The 23,161-nt window shown below is 32.8% G+C and overlaps 2 protein-coding genes across 2 annotated transcripts; one reads left to right on the forward strand and one right to left on the reverse strand.

Annotated features, from left to right (window-relative positions):
- Positions 1 to 753: 753 nt before the first annotated feature.
- Positions 754 to 22,100, forward strand: LOC149898374 (facilitated trehalose transporter Tret1-like). Its single transcript, XM_090115367.1, has 7 exons — positions 754 to 930; positions 10,987 to 11,093; positions 13,758 to 13,964; positions 18,496 to 18,693; positions 19,305 to 19,500; positions 20,474 to 20,600; positions 21,041 to 22,100. Exons 2-7 carry the CDS (start codon positions 11,006 to 11,008, stop codon positions 21,725 to 21,727), a joined length of 1,503 nt encoding a protein of 500 aa, XP_089971493.1. The 5' UTR covers positions 754 to 930; positions 10,987 to 11,005; the 3' UTR covers positions 21,728 to 22,100.
- A 276-nt stretch (positions 22,101 to 22,376) lies between these two features.
- On the reverse strand, positions 22,377 to 22,968 carry LOC149898375 (uncharacterized). Its single transcript, XM_090115365.1, has 2 exons — positions 22,847 to 22,968; positions 22,377 to 22,669 (listed from the first exon to the last, which is right to left on the reverse strand). Exons 1-2 carry the CDS (start codon positions 22,917 to 22,919, stop codon positions 22,377 to 22,379), a joined length of 366 nt encoding a protein of 121 aa, XP_089971491.1. The 5' UTR covers positions 22,920 to 22,968.
- Positions 22,969 to 23,161: the final 193 nt, after the last annotated feature.

The raw sequence follows: 23,161 nt of genomic DNA on the forward strand, positions 1-23,161 counted from the left end.
GTATTTAATAAACAATTTGTTGTATGTTTTGGCTTGGCTCAAAATAATATATTTTCGCCAAATCCCATATTATAGTTGATTTTGCCTAAAAGAGCAATAAACAACATCCAAACAAACATAACAATATGTATTTTGATCCTATTACAATAACTTAAGCAGTATATTTTCAACAAGACAATGCAAATTTTTTGAAGTGAAAACTTCTTTAGCGGCGTTGGGTATAAAATCTTAAACTCGCGTCAGGACACGTGGCCTGAAATACCGCCTGATCGAAAAAGCGTAAGACGGATGTTTTTTTTTTTACCATTCCAAAATATCAAACATGCTGAACGTTAATAATCAAGTTTTCTTTCACTTCTGCTGGCACTCCCGGAGTGCAACCCGTCTTTTTTTTTCAAAGTTTATTTTCATGTCCAGTCGAAAGATAAATGGTGTTTTAATCGCCCCGATTAATATTCCATACATATTGTTAAATTTAATAAAATCTACACTAGAATCTCATTTTTAATGAGTATGATTTCAATGAAGTAGATGTGTGTTTAAATATCTATTGTTTTAATATTGACGTTTCGGCAAATATTTATTATTATTATTTTTTTGTAAAGATAGTGTGTTTACAGCTTATCTATTTTTTAAATTCAACATTTCATTATCTGTCAAAATAACAGATAATTCAAACTGGCCGGTCGGTTCGAAGTTCAAATATTCGATTTTCTCATCGTTCGTTTAGAAATTATTTGGCCAGTGCAGTGTACTAAAATCGGGCGCGTGTGCCGTGCGCGTTCCAGTGTTTCGACGAACATCGATAAAAGAACGCGTTAGACATTACATAATAAAAAAAGTTATCTCTATGATTTTTTTTAGGTTATAATTTAACTGTGATAAGTGTATCATTGTATGTTTAGTCGTTATTTTATTTTTTGACAATTGGTAAGTTATTTTTTTGATGCTATTCTTTTATGTACGGATTTCGGTTTACGATTAAATCCATATGATTTTGTATTTTTTTGTCTTACATAAATTTATCAAAAAATAGAAGTATATTTTTTAATATTTTAAGTATATAGTTAACAGTTAGTCACTAATAAAATTGTTAAGTTAGTTAATTTACAACTACCCGCTTTTATATTGTCAACGGTAACGGTCATTAACGTTTTTTATAGAAGATCCTTTAAGGTGAATTTTCTTTGAATTTTTTTGAAAAAATAAGAAGCATCGATAACAGTAAAAGGCAATAATTTTACGTATTTTAAATATGAATGTTTAGGGAAGTACTTACCTATAATGCAACACAAATAATTTATTTGCGTTAATACCTAAGGTATGTGCACGTCTTGTGTACGAATGTTTTACACCAGATTTCACTTTCTTTATATTTTACACAAAAAAAGTTTATTCATCTTATATTTTTAAGAGAGTTGACGCGGGTAACGGGGTAACAGTCTAAAAACCCTGGAATATTTGATAAAACGATAATTTGAAAAACTGTAGTCTGGAGGATTCCTTTAATTAGATAGATTTAATGAACAACCTATAATTAATATACATGCACTGAAAAAACAATACAAAATTATTCGAATATTTTGTCAAATGCTTGACGAATTCCAATGATATTTGGCATAGACACGGCGTATCGTAATTTGTAATGAAACATTATTAAAATACCGACGTTTCAAAAAAACAAACAAATTTCTATCAGAAAGAGTTTCTGCTAAAATGCTTGAGATTTAATTTTATAGTGCAAAAGTGTTTTTTATTAGGTACCTATCTGCTCGTTATTTTGAACCTCACTACTCTCCACAGATGAACTGACGATAATATTTATTTTAAAAGCTAGTGCCTTCTGGTTGGTCATATTTAAATTTTATCAGTTCACAAGAGCGTATCATCGTATGTGCTGAGCACACGTGTCAGAAGTGTAACTTCTTCAGCAAGATTCAAAGCAAAATAATCGCCTTACTCCATGACGTGACGGTATTGTCATGACGCGACCTTGAAATTTTACCCTCAACGCGCCTAAAGAAGTTTCAATTCAAAATTTCTTGCGCTGTTTAAAAACGCTCGTTACGAAGCTTTTTAGAATAAGCACTATTAGTTCTTATGTCTATCTTTATCCGAACATGACCCAGTATAACATGAAGTATGTATTTATAAATCTTATATAATGTCAATGAACTTGAATTATAGGCGTAGTTATACAGTATGTAGTCATGTAGATGCAGAATGTAGACACGAAAGGATGTTGGTTTCGCTTCAGTCGCATAAGCAAAACGACTGAAACTTATGAACATAACATTTAATACAGTATTAATAAACTAGATTTCCGCCCGCGGCTTCACCCGCTTTGTCTAAAACCTAATAAATTATATACTAAAACCTGCCTCTGAAATCACTCTAGGTATCTATTAAGAAAAACTGCATCAAAATCCGTTGCGTAGGTAGTTTTAAAGATTTAAGCATACAAAGGGACATAGGGACAGAGAAAGCGACTTAGTTTTATACTATGTTGTGATAAATATCCTGTGCTTTATTTCTCAGAAGCTTAGGTTAGTTCTGTTTATATTACTTATAAAGCCTAATAAGTATTGAAACTTCAAAGACAATACTAGAAAGTAAAAACGACCATAACTTTATGGATAGGAATTCCTCATATTTTACATTGAAAGCTATTTTAAAACTCCATGATTAACTAGATACTTTTATAAAATTATAGTACCTACTTATCTCCGTGCTTTAAAATAAATATAATCTAATATGACTGATAAACAATAACTTATCAAAAAGTTTGACCTCAAGTCCGTAATTGAAGTAAGTTTTAAACATCGTGTTTTCGGAAACTGATAAGCTTTGTTATTCTTTGAGATGGTAATTATTGATATGTATAATCTTTATAAATAAAAAATATTCGTTCAATGTGTTGCTAAGCGTTAAGCTTGAGAACTGCTCAACCGATTTTGATGCAACTATTACTATTAGCCATAACACTTTCTACAAGACGTTTCAAGAGCAAAAAAAGATGACTGAAAAAGGGCATAATATTATTTGTGCTGCTAAAACCATATTATTTTTATACTTACTTAATATTCAATTCTGGTATTAAAATTATAAGGAATCGAGATGAAGGTTTTTTCACGAAAAGTTCTAACGACTTCAATCAAGAATCGCGGCCCAGCACCAGCTACAACATAATTCGATAATTTTATTTAAGTAGGTATGAATTTGTGAAAATATATTATTGTATATTTTGCTAGTAGTGTAGGTATTTATAGCTGTATGTACTCAGTAAGTACTTTTATATCGTACCTATATTTTCACATATAAGTACGATATATCGCACTAACGCTTTAATTAAACTATGTACGTATATTTAATAAGCTTATCTATACGATAATTTTTAAATGTTTTCTTTGGAATAAGTAACTACCTATAATTTGAATACAAATAATAGGTACAGATCACTATACATGTCTGTGGTACAGATAATAAATTGGAGAAATTTAGAGAGAATATTGGAGAAATTTAAATATTTGCACACCCAGAAAGTGGGCAGAATGTATTAGCGCCTTAACATTGTAATTTGTAATAACACCTTTTTTGTAACTAGGTACATTCTTGTCTGTGATTCTTGTAAATAAATGAAATTTGAATTTGAATTTTGAATTTAGAATGTAGACATAGTTACCTGTGTTTTCTTCTGTGATTTTAAAAGCATTACAAAACTTTATAATTAAGACATTTTTACGGATTTTAAACGCGTTTTATTTATTATGTAGGCTGGTCTATATGTAGATAATATAGTTTATAAATAATATATCATCATGCTTAAATAAGCGGAATATATACCTAATAGAATCGGATAGAATATAGGAGTTATGCGAATAAAACCGCGGGGCACAGTTATTTGTAAATACACTTAATTTTAACCACGTTAAATCATCTGAAAAGTTTAACAAACAAAGACGTACACATTAATCTTACGGTGTAGTGCCAAAGTGTAAAAATAAATATGAATACACCGTGACGTTTGTTTATGTAACATCGCAGATTTTTTTGCTATGGCCCAGGCGCCAACATTTTTAAATCTATAGATAATAGTATTGTATATAACATAATTATAATAATATCTTATATATAAAATTCTCGTGTCACAATGTTAGTCTGCATACTCCTCCGAAACGGGTGGATCGATTCTCATGAAATTTTCTGTGCATATCGGGTAAGTCTGAGAATCGGCCAACATCTATTTTTCATATGTACCACGGGCGAAGCCGGGGCGGACCGCTAGTATATATGTAAAGGCAAAGTTCTCCAGTCATTTCCGGCTGTCTACTACCACCTACTACTCGACAACTATTGAAGAGAACTATTCTATGCGGTTTTCAGCAACATAATATAGGTAATAAATAAACTTTATTTAACACCAATCAAAACATATTTAATAGAAAAAGTTGCATAAAATCTAAGAAATTCACATTAAATTATACTAGACTAGATTTCCGCAAGCGGCTCCGCCCAGGAAAACGGGCATAATTCCCGTTACTGTGTCTGTCTTCAGCTACTTGCATACCAAATTTCATTGTGGTCGGTTTGGTAGTATTTGCGTGAAAGAGTAACAGAGATCCACGCATCCGTCGGCCATCCATCCATCCACGCAAACTTTCGTATTCATAATATTAGTAGGATTATGCTACGAATAAGTACCTAATTAACAATAGATAATAATTTTCCTGTTTGGCAAGATAACAGTAATAATATATTGATCAGGCGCCTTAACCTCATAAATGGGCTTATATGGAAGAGGAAAAGGAAGGGGATGTAAATATTTGGTCTCCAAGCCTCATCCATTCAACAAAACGCGTTAAAGTATTACAAATAAACTGCTTAGTCATTTTGAAGTATGATATAAGCTAGGCTTTAGAATATTTTTGTTTTGATGATGGAAAAAAACATTATTATATTTAAAAAAAATGAGTGCGTGTACTAGTGTACACACGTAAGAAGTGAAACTTCTTTATGACCTCATTTTTCAAAAAATAATTTAGGTACTTGCAACTTTACAGGAATACGTCGAATCACGCGTGGTGGGATAAGAAAAAGATGGCGCGTAACGGAAAAATGTCACGCGTAACGAAAAAATGTTACACTAAATTTTTTTCCAACCCCGATAAAGAAGTTTCACTTCAATAACTAGCTGCCCCAGCCCCCAGCAGACGTTGTTATACCGTGGCCTGGTTATACCCTATTGCTCCCATTGGTCAAGTCGTTTTCGAGTTTTACGCTTAGTAATAGGTACATTTTTATTATATACCTAGATTTTTATTGAATATTGAACCTACCATATAATAAAAAGATTCATAAGATGATCAAATTCATATGCGATTTTTACTAAGTATACAAATATTTAAATTGTATCACTAAAATAATATAACCATATAGAACCATAAAATAAAGTGCTTTATAGACTGCGAGCACTCTATAAAAGAGATTTTAATGTTTTCCAAGTAACAACGGAGAGATAAAATAATTGCCGCTTATCAGTGCTGATAACAGCAATGGACAGCAATGGTACTCGTATTATTTTTTTATTAAGTATAACGCTATATAATGATATGGATTGCGACCATGGCCCATAACAAAATTTTAGAAGTTACTTGTTGAAGCTATAATCTATATCTCGCTATATCACGCTTTTTTTAGCAAATGGGATGTCCGTAACAAAAAAAAAAACATTAAAAGATTCAATAGTTAGTACCTACTTATTTAAATAATTATCAATTAATAACGTAGGATTTTAACTTTGCAGTTTGTTATCTAACTTTACGAATTTCAGAGGGTACCTTTCGTAGCACATTTATGCGATAAGCATCAAAGCGAAACCGAATATTTAACTAATTACTAACCATTACGTCAAAAGCTGTTTTGTATGAAGTGCTATCAAAAGAATAAAAGCAGAAACAATAAATATTTATCAGTACCATAAATTAGATAAACAAGGGTACGATTTACAACCAACAGTAGTCGACGGTCGCTATCTAAATCCTAAATTTGAAATGTCTCAGATAATTTGTTTATCTATGAGTGTAAGATTGGAGTGTACTTTAGTTTGTCCTTGTGTCGTTAGTGGAAAAGAAAACAGTCACTATATTATGCAAATATGTACCTATTATTCTTTTCTACTTCCCAGAAATTTCGTTTGGAATTATGTTAATGTTTTTAACTTTTATCGATGTATGATTGTAGTTTTATTTACATCTTTTGCAATAAAAAAACTCAGATCTATGTCTTCTTCTTCTCTTTATATATAAAAATGAATCGCAAAATGTGTTGGTAAGCGCATAACTCGAGAACGGCTGAACCGATTTCGATAATTCTTTTTTTATTATATTCCTTGAAGTACGAGGATGGTTTTTAAGTAGAGAAAACGAAAATATGTACCACGGGCGAAGCCGGGGCGGACCGCTAGTTCTAAATAAAATGTTTTGTTTTATACCGAACTACACATTAAACAGCATGTACCCTAATAACAATAATTCTAATTAGGACGTACCCAAAAACAAATACAAACCTAATATAGTCGTACCCTAAGTTTCTATTTGTGCCCAAATTTGGAAACCCAAATCGTAACATTTCTGTAGTTTTGATTTGTCACCTACTTATAAATGTAGTAATGTAGGAGGATATGGATTCAACCAATTATAAAAATGTTTTATGATGTGTGGTCGACCCCAAGTATGATATAATAATCGGCAATACAAACGTTTTATTAGTGTTATATATATCGAAATCTGATAATTCAATCCCCTGACACAAGGATATGAATATCTTATTCAGTAGCTACCGCGATAATCTTAATCTCAAAGATAAATATAAACGATTTGAGAATCCTCTGTAAGGGGTGATAACATGGATATTTGGCCATTTTAAACTATTTATAAAGGATAGAAAAATGTATTGTACCTACTACGCAAATTAATACTTATTTGGAAAAATTTTATCGGAAGGTATCCATTCATGCAAAAGTAGGTAGGTACTCAATCGATAGACTATTCTTTAATTCTTTCATACTATGCGAGGCTATACTACCTTTAGTTAATTCAAATAATATTTTCGTATTTCTTTTATTTCGTATTTGCATGCCGGATAAATCTGTGTGGTTTTTGGCATTCATGTATTATAAATTAAAAAAAAAATGTTTTTATAGATAGAATGCTTAAAATTTACAGAAGCTTATTGAAATGTAGGAATTAATGTAGGTAGGTCAATAAATTTGTAAATATTATATAATATCGAGCACGTTGATGATCAAGATTCAAGATGTCGGTGCCAAGTCGCAACTGATGTTTATCAACATCAATGATAAACTAATTCTTGAAAATGCATTGCAGTAATGTTTTAAATACTATATTAACAATGCATAACAGAAAACAGATTATATTTAAGTAGTGTTTTATTTATTTCAAGGCACCACATTTCATGTACGCAGGATGTAGCTGTAACGGTTAAGGTACCCTCTTGGCTCTTACTGACCCGTCAAAACACCAATATATTAGATTTTAACCTAAAATAGGTTAAAATCTAACATATAAAACAGGTTAAACTTATCTAGGCGTTCGTTTTGGTAATACCTGTATATCGATAACTTTTAAATCTATATTTAGACTAGTAATATTTTTTAAATTAAAAAAGTTCTTTGTAAATTCAAATATAACTATTACTTAACTAGTGTATCTATTATCACCGTATTTGTAAAGTCCTATATTTTTATACCTCTAATGAGTCCGTCACTAATAGTTTATTTGCTTTAGATAATAACAGGAACGCAGCGGCAGTATCTATTGATTGAAAACAGGATGACTCAAATATTACCTCGTTGTCTCTATTGAACGTTATTAAGATGCGATTGACTTCAACGTGTGGACTTGACCTATCATATCTGCTGCTAGTCTAATTCAATTTTGTATTGTTTACATTTGGACAATAACATTTAAGACCGGAAGAACTTTTTGGTATGATAGGTTTTTAGTTGAATTGTGCAATTGACATGTTACCTACAATGCTCAGAATCATTGCTTTCGGTAGGTATGACTTTTTTATATGGAGATACGATATGCTCGTAACTGGATAGATAGTGATTTAGGTTACTTTTTAAAGCGGTAAAGTATCATTCCCATGTATTATGAGACCGTGGTGTTCTTTCTATCCATTTAAGTTGGAAAATTTTACAGAAAAAGAAATAACGCTTATTGAAATCCATACTAATATTATTAATGCGAAAGTAACTAAGTCTGTCTGTTACTCAATCACGCCTAAACTACTGAATCAATTTGCATGTAATTTGGTATGGAGATATTTTGATACCCGAGAAAGGACATAGGCTACCTTTTATTGCGAAATATGTACCACGGGCGAAGCCGGGGGGGACCTCTAGTAAGTTATAAGTTTATCTTTGTCAAAGCATGTATTTCGGCTAACGAATTAGCAATGCCATTCAACTCGGTAATTATCTCAGTGTTTTGGTTACACGGTTTGTTAATCGACTCATAAACATTGATAATTTAATTTAGAATTATAGAATTGTTTGTGTTTAAGCGTTTATCACTATACTCTATGGTAAACGTAGAAACTTATGACTTTACTAACAAGTAGTACAGCTTAGTTTACACTAGTTCAACATAGCCAATCATTACATAATTGTTTTTCAAAATTGATTCTGCCAAAGAAGGCACAAAAGTTGAAGTATAATTGTTTGATAATCTCAAGAACTATTTGTTCTAATTGATAAAAAAAAATGTGTTTCGTAGTTAATATTTTATTGTATATTATGTCCTATCGTCATTCGAAGACTTCAAGTTACAGCCAGTAGAAACGGAAAATCAATGAAAATTGAAAAATATCGCAAATGTTGGATAAATTTTTCTTTTTTGAGAGCAAAAGAAGTTGCGCAGTTTAAATATACACGCAATAAATTAAGTAATAAAAGAATTTAAGTACATATTTTCATTTTATTGTATTGGAACACCGATGCAGCGCAATCCAATTTTAATCTGATTCATTAATTCATTGTAATCTATATTTGGATGTTAAGACGTTAATTGAATCGATTTTACCCTAGTAGGGTTGATAAAACACAATTTTAAGTTAGTTTTATTTTTTTAAGTGCTTTTATGGAACAAGTCGATTTTATAATATCAAATTATTTTTTTTATGTTTTTAATATTTTGTGTGTTTTTTTTATGACAGGTATCAGAAATGAGAAAATATACAATTTGAATATAATTTGAATCTCTCTAAGTTGTAAGTCTAATGTTATTTTATATAACATTTTTACTGCTTAAACATTTTTGCTGTTATAAAATAATTTCATAAACTATAAGGTAGCAGCCCTAACAATAGATGTTACACAAATCCTTGCACTTGTAATCTAATGAGAGATAATTAGCATGCCATTATCATGGCGGTGTCCTTTACGATGCCCTAGGGATTCTAGGTTATTCTGAACAATAGTCTTTGGAGAGTCACGCTATGAAGGAATATTAATGAACTAATTAATGAGACAATACTGGAATCTATGTTATGTTCAGGTTTGCGTTTGACTGCAGTCCAATAAGATGAAAAAATATAGTGTGATGTAGACGATTTTTTATCAGACAGTAAAAACAGGTCCTCCTTCTTTCAACTTTGCAGCACATCTGAGATGATTCATTATTTTAAAACCGAACTAAATTATGTTCCATAAAAAAAAATTATGAATTGTCCCACGCAGCAAGCACATTAGACCCTTTTTGTCAGATCTATCCGAAAAATAAACAACCAAATAAATGGTCATGTGTTGATGAAATTGTACATGCATTTTCTTCAGACCATTGGAGGACTAGGCTTTGATATTAAATACCTGGTAAATATCGAATTACTTTAGAAAATTAATATAAGTATCGAATTGAAAGATTCATAAGGTACAACACGAACAAGTTACATCAAATATGTTCAGGTGATTTTGCTTGAAAAAGTAAAAAACGTCTATATCCATCGACCATCTAAATTTTCAAAAGGATCGGATAAGCAACGTAAAAAGCGGTAGAATAGCTTCCTGAATTTAAATGAACTATAATCTAATCCATTTATGCAATTCGCCTAGCCATTATAAAATTCAAAATCGACGAAGCCAGGAGCTTCGTCTAGTTCAATGTCGTGTCAGTTACAATTAACCTCTGTATTAGATTTCCATCATTGTTAGTGGTGACTGCCAATAGACGTAGCGTGTTATTATTGATAGATGCGTAAGTAAATTATTATCATTTTTTCTAAAATAATAATAGTTAAAAAAAACTAAAAAACACGCTTTTTATAGAAAACCGAACAAAAAATAGAAAATTTTATCAAATTAGTGTATTTTCATCGGTCCTCAATAGATCTACAAAGTTTGAACGAAATCTGGCCGTTTAAAGTGGGTCAAAATCGCGCCCAAAGAAGTCGGTTACAAACATACAGGTGAAGCTAATATAAAGCGTGTAAAAAAAACCTCTGAAAATGATTTGATCCTCTGAATCTATCCAATTTGAAAAGGCTTATCAGAACGAAAGTACTCTAGTTTTTTTTTGCAATGTCATTCGTAAAAGAACTCTATCAGTGAAACGGACTTTTCCATAAAATTTTAGTTGAAGCCACATGAGTTGTAGCTAAACATGAAGGGAGTATATTCATTTGATGTATTTGATTCCAAAATTACGTTACAAAGGATACAAGGAGTAAATTTTCTCATTTTGTTTACATTTTTTGTAAACGAATGCGAGATAATCTATGTTTTAATTATACTTTAATACGACCGCGCCGAATATATAAATACGGATTATCTTTGAAAAATTGAGTATCAAAGCAAGGCATCCATACATAAGTTGTTATTATAAAATTATTAGCTGTATTATTTTCAAGATATCAGCAAAATTCTATACATCAAGACGCAAATTAAACTGATTTCTCTTGTTTCAGAATGCAGTAATACGACAAAATGGATAAGCCGACAATGCACATGCTCTCCGTCCAGGAGAAGGGCGGACAGACGAAACGGACGAACCAATATATCGCAGCTATAGCTGGTAAGAAGCTTTGTAGCACAATTAACTTATTTGGGTTTTCTATGCAATGCAACTAAAAAATGCAACTAAAAGTATCATCCTCACCATCTGGATGCATGGCGCTCTACCACAGTGCGATTCTCCCGTAATTTTTTGCCTAGAACAACATCGTTGTGGAACGAATTACCATCTGAGGTGTTTCCAAGCGTCTTTGACAAAGAAACCTTCAAAAAACCGGCCAAGTGCGAGTCGGACTCGCGCACCGAGGGTTCCGTATGTGATGTAACTAAAAATTTATGGTTTTCGTAATTTTTCCTTTATCTATGCTATAAGACGTTGCATCGTACCAAATTTCAAGATTCTGAGTTCACGGGAAGCACCCTGTAGGTTTTGATTCCCTTGCAAGTGTCGAAAATTTGCGGCATAAACGGCTATATCTTTTGATTGCGTTGGCTTAGAAGTTTGATTTTTTCACAGCTTCAAGGGACAGTAGACCTGAGTAATTGATATAAATTTCAGCTTCATACCTCCACGCGTTCCTGAGAAAAAGGGTCTTGACAGACGGACGGACGGACGGACGGACAGACGGACAACAAAGTGATCCTATAAGGGTTCCGTTTTTTCCTTTTGAGGTACGGAACCCTAAAAAAGGGCATACAAATTTCTTAAAGGCCGTCAACACATTCGCGGTGCCCCTGACAACGCGAATGCTTATGGGCGGCGGGCATCACTTTCCATCAGGTGACCCGCCTGCTCGCTTGCCCGCTTAAGTATAAAAAAAAAAAAAAAAAAAAAAATAGGAAAGACAAATGTCATTTTAAAAATACGATTTACTAAGAAATAGTTCGTCGGTTTATCTTATTTTAGCTGACTCCTGCATCAAATTAAACACAAACGTTATTTCATAACTTAGATTATTAATTATTATTTTATATTACACAAAACAATCGGTTGACGACGCGGTTGGCGCAGTGGTAAAGTAACTGCCGACTGAGCCGACGGTCCCGGGTTCGATTCCCGGTCAGGGCAAATATTTGTGTGATGAACTCAATTATTTGTTCTTGGGTCTGGGTGTTATATCTATATATGTATTTATAAAATATTATATTTATCGTCGCCTAGTACCCACAACACAAGCCTTAATTGAGCTTACTGTGGGACTAAGTCGATTTGTGTAATAATGTCCTTTAATATTTATTTATTTATTTATTTATGTAATCGAACCTATTCTTTAGTTGGATTGCATAGCAGTGAGACAAGTACAATTTCAGGAGGTAGAAAAGTGCTTTCAAGTTGGGTACAGATAACTAAATAGTAACTACGATTTAGGGTACTTATTGTAACGGGTTTGAATATAAGTTGGCGTAAGCAGAATTTTTTTATAATCCTACCTAATATTTATCATTTTAAGAGCGTTACTCAATATAAGTTAGAGGAAAAAAGATGTTCTTGCAGTCCTGTTTTATAAAATTATAGGCTGTATTATTTTCAGTATCAGGCCTTCAAAGAATCAGCTTACTGAGTCTTGTAGATAAACCGCCAATGTGGTTTGTAATCCTGTTTCATCTGATTGTACAAATTCCAAGTCATAACTGACAAAATGCATTGAAATCAATGAGCGATCCATTGAAACTTTCAAATTAACCTTAGGTTTATTGCATACAGCTTATATATTGTAGCAGTAGTGTAATGATTGCAGCTAGAATGATAAATGTCTATTGCAATGTATTGTAAATAAATCAAATACCGACAATAATGAAAATTATCTCAGCAATAGCCTTTAAATCGATTGCAGACTATATTGACATCATTCTATCTTCACGAAAATGCATAGCTAATGTATTTAGGACGAGCTTGTAAAATGAAAATAGATCACGCATTAAGGTAGGTACTTAACTGAATAATCGACGTTCAGGTTCTTAATTGAATAATCGACATTGCGATTAGCAAATTTTTGACGAGATATCGGTTTAAAATAAAGAAGTTAAAATCGTGGCTTAACTCGCTTACAAATAGGTTCATATTATAACATCTTAAAAAAAATGAAATTTTAAAATGTTTGTATTATGCAGAGTCAATGCAGCGGCTTGTCTATAAACATTCGCATCATATGAGTATCGTCGCGAACCACTGTTCAGAAATTCGTATTCCCTTTAAACGTCCTAGAAAGTAGAAACCACTACACACGAAAACGCGAATCTCAAGGCGAATAGCGAGTGCAATATTTACATATGCGTTGCATATGCGTGTTCGTCATTCGTCTAGCTATTCGCACAAATGTGTAAATTCGCAAGTAAACATGACAATAAATTATAAGACACTATAGCTTTCCGCCCGCGTTTTCAAAGAATAACCCGCATAGTTCCCATTCCCGTGGGATTTCCGGGATAAAACCTATCCTATGTGTTAATCCAAGTTACCCTCTATATGTGTGCTAAATTTCATTGTAATCGGTTCAGTAGTATCTCGGTGAAAGCGTAACAAACATACACATACATCCATCCTCACAAACTTTCGTATTTATAATATTAATAGGAACTAATGTTATTGGTAACGGTGGTAATTGTTAAAAATTAATTATAAATTGACGATTCGAAAGTGCTTCTAAAAGAAGTCTAATTGAATAAATAAATGTTTAATTTTGAGTTTGATAGGATGATCAAATACAATGTAATGACATTTCAGCTGCCATCGGTGCCGTGGCCGCCGGTACCATCCTCGCCTGGACATCACCCGCGCTACCGCAGCTGCAACCGCCGAAGAACACGACCGATTTGGCGCCAAAAGAGATTGACGTGTTCGCTGTCAATGTCACTGCCAATAGCAATGTGACGCATGCGCTGTTGAACTCCCTGGGACAGCCCGCCGATTTCCTGTTGGACACTAAAGAGAGTGAGTTTTTTTTTATTTACTTACCTATATCACTTGCTATGTGGATGCGAGAAACACATAAAATACCTGCTAATAAATCTATTATCACTTTTCCTTTGTCTATTAAACTTATAAGTTAATTTAAAGATAAGATAATAATTTTAAGGTATGTGTGTAGTGTAAAAAACGCTATAAATTAAGAACTTTCGGTCGATTTTGGAACGTCTTTTAAAAATCATTGATAAGCATAATTCATTATTTATTATTAAAGTTTTGGGTCGGCGATGACCCTAAATGCACCCTATTTCTTAAACAACATATTTAAAGATTTATCTCATAACAACAACCTTATCAATTGCCGTTGTGTTAATTATCTATAAATTTAAAGAATTCATAAAAATATTTGTTCTACTTATCGTAGCATTGGAATATTTCCTTGATAGCGAAATTTATACAATTGGTTATTTTTTGACTAGAGAACTATGGAGTTTCTTGCCGGTTCTTTTCATGACGATACAAAAGTGCTTCTCTATTCTTTAGAAGAAGTCTTATTGAATGAATAAATGTTTGAGTTTGAGACAATGTTTTAATTACATTTTTTAAACAAAATAATCTGCACACACCCACTTCATGAGGTTTATTATACTGAAAGCTTAGGGTAAAAGTGGGATAGATGCCCCACTTTTTGAAATAGCCTCATAATTTAAAAAACATGAATCTTATACGAACACTTTGTATGAATATAGCTAGGTTAATTATCTGTTTTGAATTACTATATATATTTTTAATCCTATCATTTATAGATAATGTGTAATAAATATTTTTGTAGAACACCTTTTTTGAGGATAGATGCCTACCTAGTTGGATAGTTGCCCCACCATGAAAATACTAAGGAGGATAGATGCCTGCAGAGTGGGATAGATGCCTGACATACTCTATAAACGCGAAATCTTATAAAATTAATATGATAAACCAGCAAATGTCAAGTTCACATAGTTGTTCTGTTGTCCAAGAATATACTTGCGCTCGCACTCCTTCTTTTCTTTTGTATTTTCGTGGCGTGGTTCTCCTACAATCAGTATAAGGGCAGATCATTAATAAGTAAGTAAACATAACAAAAAAAAAGCAAATTAAACGAGTAAAATCGGTTAACATAGAGAAAACCTCTGACGCAATCGGGTAAAAATATAAACAGTACCTGTGATTATCGATACTAACATGTACATATGTATTGAGGGATAGATGCCCTTAGAGGCCCCTAAGGGCATCTATCCCTCGAAAAAAAAGGGGCAACTATCCTTTTTGATAAGGATAGCTGCCCCAGTAGTTTTTTTATTAAATAAAAACAAAAGAGCCACTATTTTCACTTAGATTTGTACTTAATGAACCAGTGTATAGACATAATAAGAAATATAGTGAAATTTATTAATACTTATAAAGTTATGCAAAGGCAAATATCAACCTTTTTAAATTTTAACGTGTTCGTGAAGTTCGCCGCCGATATTATAACACGCACTAGCGAAACACATCTTCACCAAACAACAGCTCATGCGTACACGAGGTGCGGGGTGATAGGAGCTCCTATTTAAATCATTAATTCGTAGTCAGGACTCTGGGAAGTGAGGTTTTTTGAAAATGGGGCATCTATCCTAGTGCGGCATCTATCCCACTTTTACCCTAATCTTATTATCATTTCTGCTGATGGTTATTATCTATATAAATAACTAGCTGTGTCCCGCGGTTTTACCCGCATTACTCCGCTCCTGTTGGTCTTTAGCGAGATGATATAATTATAGCCTACCTATATTATATATAGATTCCTCGATAAATGGTCTAACACCGAAAGATTTTTCAAATCGAAATCCTGAGATTAGCGCGTTCAAACATTCAAACTCTTCAGCTTTATAATATTAGTATAGACCATAGAATATAGATAAAAGTATTATTACGTCTTCCCTTCAAAACAGCAATTGACGATCCCTCTTTCCTCTATCAATCAACCCACTCAAAAACACATGCGCAAGCATTGTTTTCAACATTCTCACGTGAAGTCAAGATCGCGATGTAAAAATATCCAGGCACACCCACAGCCAGACCTCCGTGGCATATTGCCAGCATTGCTGTGACGTCATATACCATGTTAAAACTATCTTATTTTTATTAACGATCCCGTGATGTCTGGAAGTGCTTGCCAATGAAAGTGCAAGTAGGGAGGGTGTGACGTATATATGGTTCGATACACCCACGGCTATAAATATAATGTACTGAATTGTTGAAATTGAATCAGGAATCATAATAAAAATATAAGTAGACAAAAAACTAAAATACACGCTTTACGTTTATGAATCTGTCCGCTTAGTGGGTCAACATCGAGTCTAAAATGAGCCGGTTACATACAAATTACAAACGTATAGCTTCACCTAAGCTAAAATAAGCGTGTTAAAAAGGTGATAATACTCTATGATTCTAAGAATGAATTATCAGCGCGTTACTAAAAAATTAACTTGCCACATGGGTTTGATATACCTATTTATTTGTTAAAAATATGTGTAGGTAACTAAGCTGCAGTAGATCCAGATTCATTGTAATATTGGTAATAATCTGAGTTTTGGATACAGAATGTCTACGAGAAACAAATAACCTACATAGCATGAATATACAACAGCATGAACAACAATTTCTAATTGCAATCTTCTTATATATAAAAATGAATCGCAAAATGTGTTGGTAAGCGCATAACTCGAGAACGGCTGAACCGATTTCGATAAGTAATTCTTTTTTTATTATATTCCTTGAAGTACCAGGATGGTTCTTATGTAGAGAAAACATACATATGTACCACGGGCGAAGCCGGGGCGGACCGCTAGTTATAAATAAAAATACTACTTCTATGTATATGTAAATATATGACACTAACATGGTGGTAAATGTTAAAAATATGTACCTAATGACGTTTCAAAAGTGCTTCTAGAAGAAGTCTAATTGAATGAATAAATGTTTGAGTTTGAGTTTGAACAATATTATCTAGGCAGTTAGAATATTTGAAGATATAATTAGTCCAACCCTGAATACTTAAACGCTAATTAACTTTAAAACGAGGTTAGCCTTGTTTTGTCACATTATCATGGACAACTCGACGACAGAACTATCTTTTAATATTTCCGCTTATCCAACTGTAGGTCATAAGATGCATTATTTTAATCTAAGTCTAGTACTTAGGTACGCCTTACAATAAAATAATTAACCAAATTTGCACCTGGCTCCCGTACCATCAGTATTTGGCGTTTATTGGGCCCATTTCTGATTTCATAATCGAGAGCGTTGGCCCAACAAACGATCGTCGATGTTTGTCATTACGGCGATTATATTTTATGAGTAAACATCTACAATGACTTCACATTTTGGGACCTTTCTGTACACTATTGTTATTGCCTCTAGTCGCCCAACGCTACCCATTGTGAAGAGGACCCGTCAATGCTGAAATATTTCTTCCATGTGACATAACCTTCTCAAATCTTAATCAAATCAATTTTCAATACAGAAACGATCTAGTAGTGTAGTACTAGTATACCTAGTATCATAGAATATATACTCTAACGCGACCTAGTACTAAGGAAATAATAGTCGAAGCTTGCCAGAATTCCAAAGTACCCACTATAGTGTAAATAAATTTTAAGTGTTTTGGCTGCAACGTGGTATGCACTGTGTGGCAGCTACCGGTATATTTCATTTTTTATTGCTGCAAATTATTTTGTTAGCATGCGGAACTATTATTTAATAATTTTGGCAAGGTTTGGTTGAAGCACGTGTTTCCACTTTGTTAGGGGTTTCTGTAGAAATTGTATATTTTAAAGGTACTAAAATGAGTCTCAGGAATATTTCTCTACCATTATAAATACGTGAAAGTTTGCACGTTTTGCTTCCATTGCAAAACAGCTGAACCAATGTTTGATGAATTTCGTGCTGAGAAACATGAAATATAAGTTGATGACAATTGTGAAGAGAATTTGTATTAAAGCACTAGGTGCAGTGAAATTAATTTTATTTTCTTCGTCTATTTTGTTTTGGCACTCGAATCAAATTGTTAAAAATGTAAAAAATTCAAGGCATGCAAGAGCTTTTCAATTGTTGTGTTTTATCGCTTAGAACGCGTACATAAATTTGTAAAGTTTTCAAAGCAGTTAAAATAGATGTAGTAGATGTAGTACTGACCTACACTGAATTAGAATTTTCATGACGCAAACGTATACAGACAATTCATGTATGATAATATTCACATAGTTTTAATTCATGTTTAATAGTAGAGTAATTATTAACAACAAAAAGCTCATTTTCAAAAGCTCATACGCAGCAGTACTTATTAGTACTTACATATTATTACAAACGAATATACTTTTATGATCGACACGATGTATTACTAACGCTAAGTTATCCTTTTAATATTTTAGCCAGATGTGTTGTTAATTTTCTATATTATATACGTTTATTGAACCATTTAACATAATATAATAATTATTATTTTATTATATGTATATAATAATCTTCCTTCCAGGTTCCCTCGTATCATCAGTGCTGGCCATAGGAGCAGCGATCAGCGCGTTACCCGTGGGCTTCATAGCTCAGAAGTTTGGAAGACGCCCCACTATTCTTATGTTGGCTGTACCCTTGTTAATCAATTGGTTGTTGACGATCTTCGCGAATGGTGCTGGTATGCTGATCTCTGCAAGGTTCTTCGCTGGACTTGCTACGGGTAAGTTCTTGGTACTTTTAAATTGTCTTTAGACAAGAATAGGTGCCGGTATATGTGGCTTTAAACTTATTTATATAATACTAGCTGCGCTCCGCGGTTTCACCCGCTCCTATTGGTCTTAGCGTGATAATGATGATATATAGCCATCCTCGATAAATGGGTTATCTAACACTGAAATAATTTTTCAAATCGGACCAGTAGTTCCTGAGATAAATCATCATCGCCTCGCCATTGTCGATGAATTTATTGTACTTATGTTTATAAACGTTTCCATTGAATGAATTATAAAACATCTGGTTGATAGTGAGTATAATAATCTGGATGATAATTAATCATCCTCTATCGATGCACATTTCAATAATTTTGTGATCACTATATTATACCAATAACCAATTGGAATAAAGAATTTAATACTATTGTTGCTTTAAAATTCTATATTCCAATTAATTAAATCTATTTCCTTTGTAGGTATACATTGCTAGATTAAAAAAAAGTTTTCTAATTACTGACCACTCATGATAAATCTGCAGTTGCCTGTAATGTCTTTCCTAACATTTCGATTATTATTTTTATTTATTTTCCTTACATAATTGTTATTTTCTCATTTACAGGTGGAATTTGCGTCGCAGCTCCAATGTACATCGGTGAAATAGCAGAAACTGCGATACGAGGATCTTTAGGAGCGTTCTTCCAACTTTTCCTCACCGTTGGGATCCTTTTTACCTTCGTGATCGGTGGCTGGACACATTGGCGGACCCTGTCTATTATATCTGCTGTTTTACCCGTGCTTTTGGTTGCTGTGTTTTGGTAAGTTATGATTTTTTTCATTGTTAGGATCCCGTTCATCTTATAGGATGCTAACTATTATACCTGCTGTTCCGCCTGTGCTTTTGGTAGATGTGTTTTGGTAAGTTTTTAGAATATATTGAAATACTTCTAGCTTTTCTTCATCGTTGGGATCCTGTTCACCTTCGTGATCGGTGGCTGGACACATTGGCGGACTCTGTCTATAATATCTGCCGTTTTACCTGTGCTTTTGGTGGCTGTATTTTGATAAGTTTTAATTATATTTGAACTTTTCTCATTGTTAGGATTGGTACGTTAGTATTTCCAACGTATCGTCACTTTTAGGATCCTGTCTATTATATCGGCTGTGTTACATGTGCTCATATTTGATGCATTTTTGTAAGTAATAAGAATATTATATGACATACTTTTTCCAACTTTTCCTCATCGTTGGGATCCTGTTCACCTTTTTAATTGTTGGCTTGACCCTGTCTATTATATCTGCTGTTCTGCCTGTGTTTTTGGTTGCTGTGTTTTGGTAAGTTTTAATTATATTTGAATGTGAAGATCACTTAAAGGATCCTGTCTATTGTAACTTTACTGCATGTTGCCTGCGCTCTTGTTCGCTGCATTTTAGTAAGTTATCAGAATACGTTTGACTTCTAGCTTCTTCTTCATTGTTGGGATCCTGTTCACGTTGTATTGTTATTAAAATATGACAGCTCCTTAATATTGTAATATTTTTATTTACCATGTTGATAACAATTTTGAATTTAATAAATGTATTTTCATAAATCTAATTCCAATAAAAAAATGAAGGTTTAGAAATGCATATTTGTCATTCCTATACAACAATTAAATTAGATACCTATTCCTAGATACATATTTAAATCGTTTCTAATTAGATACCTATTTATAAAATATTAGACAAATAGTCTTATAATTCTAGTATGAATCTAACTTACAATCTAATATCTATTTTCTCTCTTAACAGGTGGATGCCAGAAACCCCTCAATATTTACTTGGCAAGAACAGGCGTCGTGATGCTGAAAAGGCTCTGCGATGGCTGCGCGGTCCTGATGCTGATCTTACCACTGAACTTGAAGATATGCAGAAGGAGGTGAGGAAATAATTCACTTCTATTAAAATAATATTCAGTTTGGTTAATACTTAATTCGTTGTAGGAGTAAATATGCCAACACTATAAATTTTTTATATGATAAATTTTAATGAAAGAAACGATTAGATATCTGGTTTCTATTAGAAGTCGCTAATTTATTATATTTCATTTTATTTTTATTTATTTTGCAACTCATATATTATCACATCAAAATTTATTAAATCTAAATAACAAAATAAATTCCAACCAATTTATCTAACACAAGAATATATCTTTACAATCGAATAAAAAATTGTTCTCTACTAAGTACATTTCAATGCCTCTATTTCTATTTACCTAAAATATTAATTAATCCATAATTAATGTTATTTTTGTCATATTTTAGTTTGTGCAATAAAGAGTTATAAATAAAATAAATAAATCCATTTAATCTCTTCCAGGTGGACAACGCATCACGCCAACGCGGCGGCATGTTACACATGATCACCAACCGGGCCCCCTTAATGGCGCTCATCTGTTCCCTTGGCCTTATGTTCTTTCAACAATTTAGCGGTATCAACGCAGTCATCTTCTACACCAACCAGATCTTCCAATCCGCTGGCTCCAACATCCCACCAGCCATCGCCACTATCATAGTTGGCGTCGTCCAAACCATCGCCACGTATATCTCCTCATTATTGGTCGAAAGAGCTGGCCGACGAATCTTGCTCATTCAAAGTTGTATTATTATGGGAATTTGTCTTATCGTTCTGGGCGCGTATTTCAAGATGCAGGAAGACGGTACTGATGTTAGTTCAGCTGGTTGGCTGCCGTTGGTCTGCTTGGTTCTGTTTATAGTTTCCTTCTCTCTTGGATTTGGGCCAATACCTTGGATGATGATGGCCGAACTCTTCCCTGTTGAGTTTAGAGGTACGGCGTCTGGTGTGGCCGTTATTACAAATTGGATGCTCGTCTTTGTTGTTACTCTATGTTTTCCGTTAATGAAAGACGCAATCGGAATTTATAGTTGCTTCTGGTTCTTCTCCGGATTTATGGTGATTTGCGTGTTCTTCGTCTTTTTCCTCATCCCGGAGACGAAGGGAAAAACGGTATCGCAAATCCAGACCATTTTGGGGGGTAAAGCGTGATGTACAAAGTTTTTGACGTTTGTTTGAATTTGTGATTGTTTTGTGAATGATTTGTTATTTATATGAGTGGAGCATCAAGTTGAATTGACTGAAAGTTCTGAAAGGACTTCGAAACTTATTCTGAGCAGGCTCACGTATACATTGGTGATTATTTTTAGTACTTATAGGACTAGACGTGCCAAATATTTATTAGTTTTAAATTTTAAATGATTTTAATGTAATGTGAACAAATAAATGATATAATGATAATTAGTGATAGACTCCGTAATTTTATAGTCTCGCGAATATTGTATGCGAAACTGTTGAAATGTGTAATTGTTATTTTTTGATGTTATTTTATTGTAAATAGATTAATTATATTATTTTTATCATATGTTTTGTTTCATTTCTCAAGTTCGAAATTGTTGGGGTGTTATACCCAACAATTTCTATTATTTGCAGAAAATAAACAATAAGAAATGGATAAATATTATTTTAAGAAAACATTTCTGTTTATAATTTTAAGCATACTACCTTTTAGGTACCTATTCGCAGAGCAGTAAAATAAAAATATATATTATTTCTCACAGAATATTATTGTATTACAAACGATTATTTCAACTTTCTATATATTTCAAACTATGACATGAACGTAACAAAAAAAAATTGACTACTTCTGTACTCCCAACATAGATGGCGTTATTGACGGACATTCCTTGCTTATAGCTCTCTTCTCTATATCATCTATTCTAGAAGACAATTCTATTATTTGCCTCTCAATAGTTTTCACATCAGTACGAAATCCATTAACAGTTGCGTCCAATTCAGTTAAATATTGTATTTTATTGCACAACTCGTCGTATTTCTGAGTTATATATTCCCGCGCGTTTTTAGAATCGCGTAGTTCCTTGTCAATTTTGTGGACTATTTCGTATTTGAGCTCGTCGAATTTAGACTCCAAACCTGTATTAGATAAACGAAAAACAATAATTATTCACACAAAATTTTAATATTTTTAACAATGCATATTTTTTTCAATATTTTTTTTCTTTTCTGGGTTGCCAGATGCCACCTCACCTATATTAAACTTAAAAAGTGTGACCAACCTAAATATTTAATTAAATAATTTCCATTAGATACCTGGTCCTAATAAATGGGATCCTTTTATAGATGTATCATCTTCTAATTTCGGAAGTTTAGTATGACAAGCCATTGTAATGTTTTTATATTATTGGAGGTGTATCACTCTGAATAATTTTAATTTTTCGTATTGCCCTTGCATTGTTAAATTTTTCACAGGCGCCGATTTATAAATGTATCAAAATGACAATGTGATATTTTTTGAAGGCGTTTAGTTTTTATTACGATAGAGAAAAGGTTAAATAGGTATGTTTTTAAATCACAGATAAATATAAGTATTTTTTATTCGGTCAATATGGATGACGACGATCGTGC

This window comes from Colias eurytheme, chromosome 23 (assembly GCF_061535395.1).
Source record: "Colias eurytheme isolate Ceu_HAF_F1 chromosome 23, ilColEury1 Martin Lab GWU primary, whole genome shotgun sequence".
Classification (NCBI taxonomy): domain Eukaryota; kingdom Metazoa; phylum Arthropoda; class Insecta; order Lepidoptera; family Pieridae; genus Colias; species Colias eurytheme.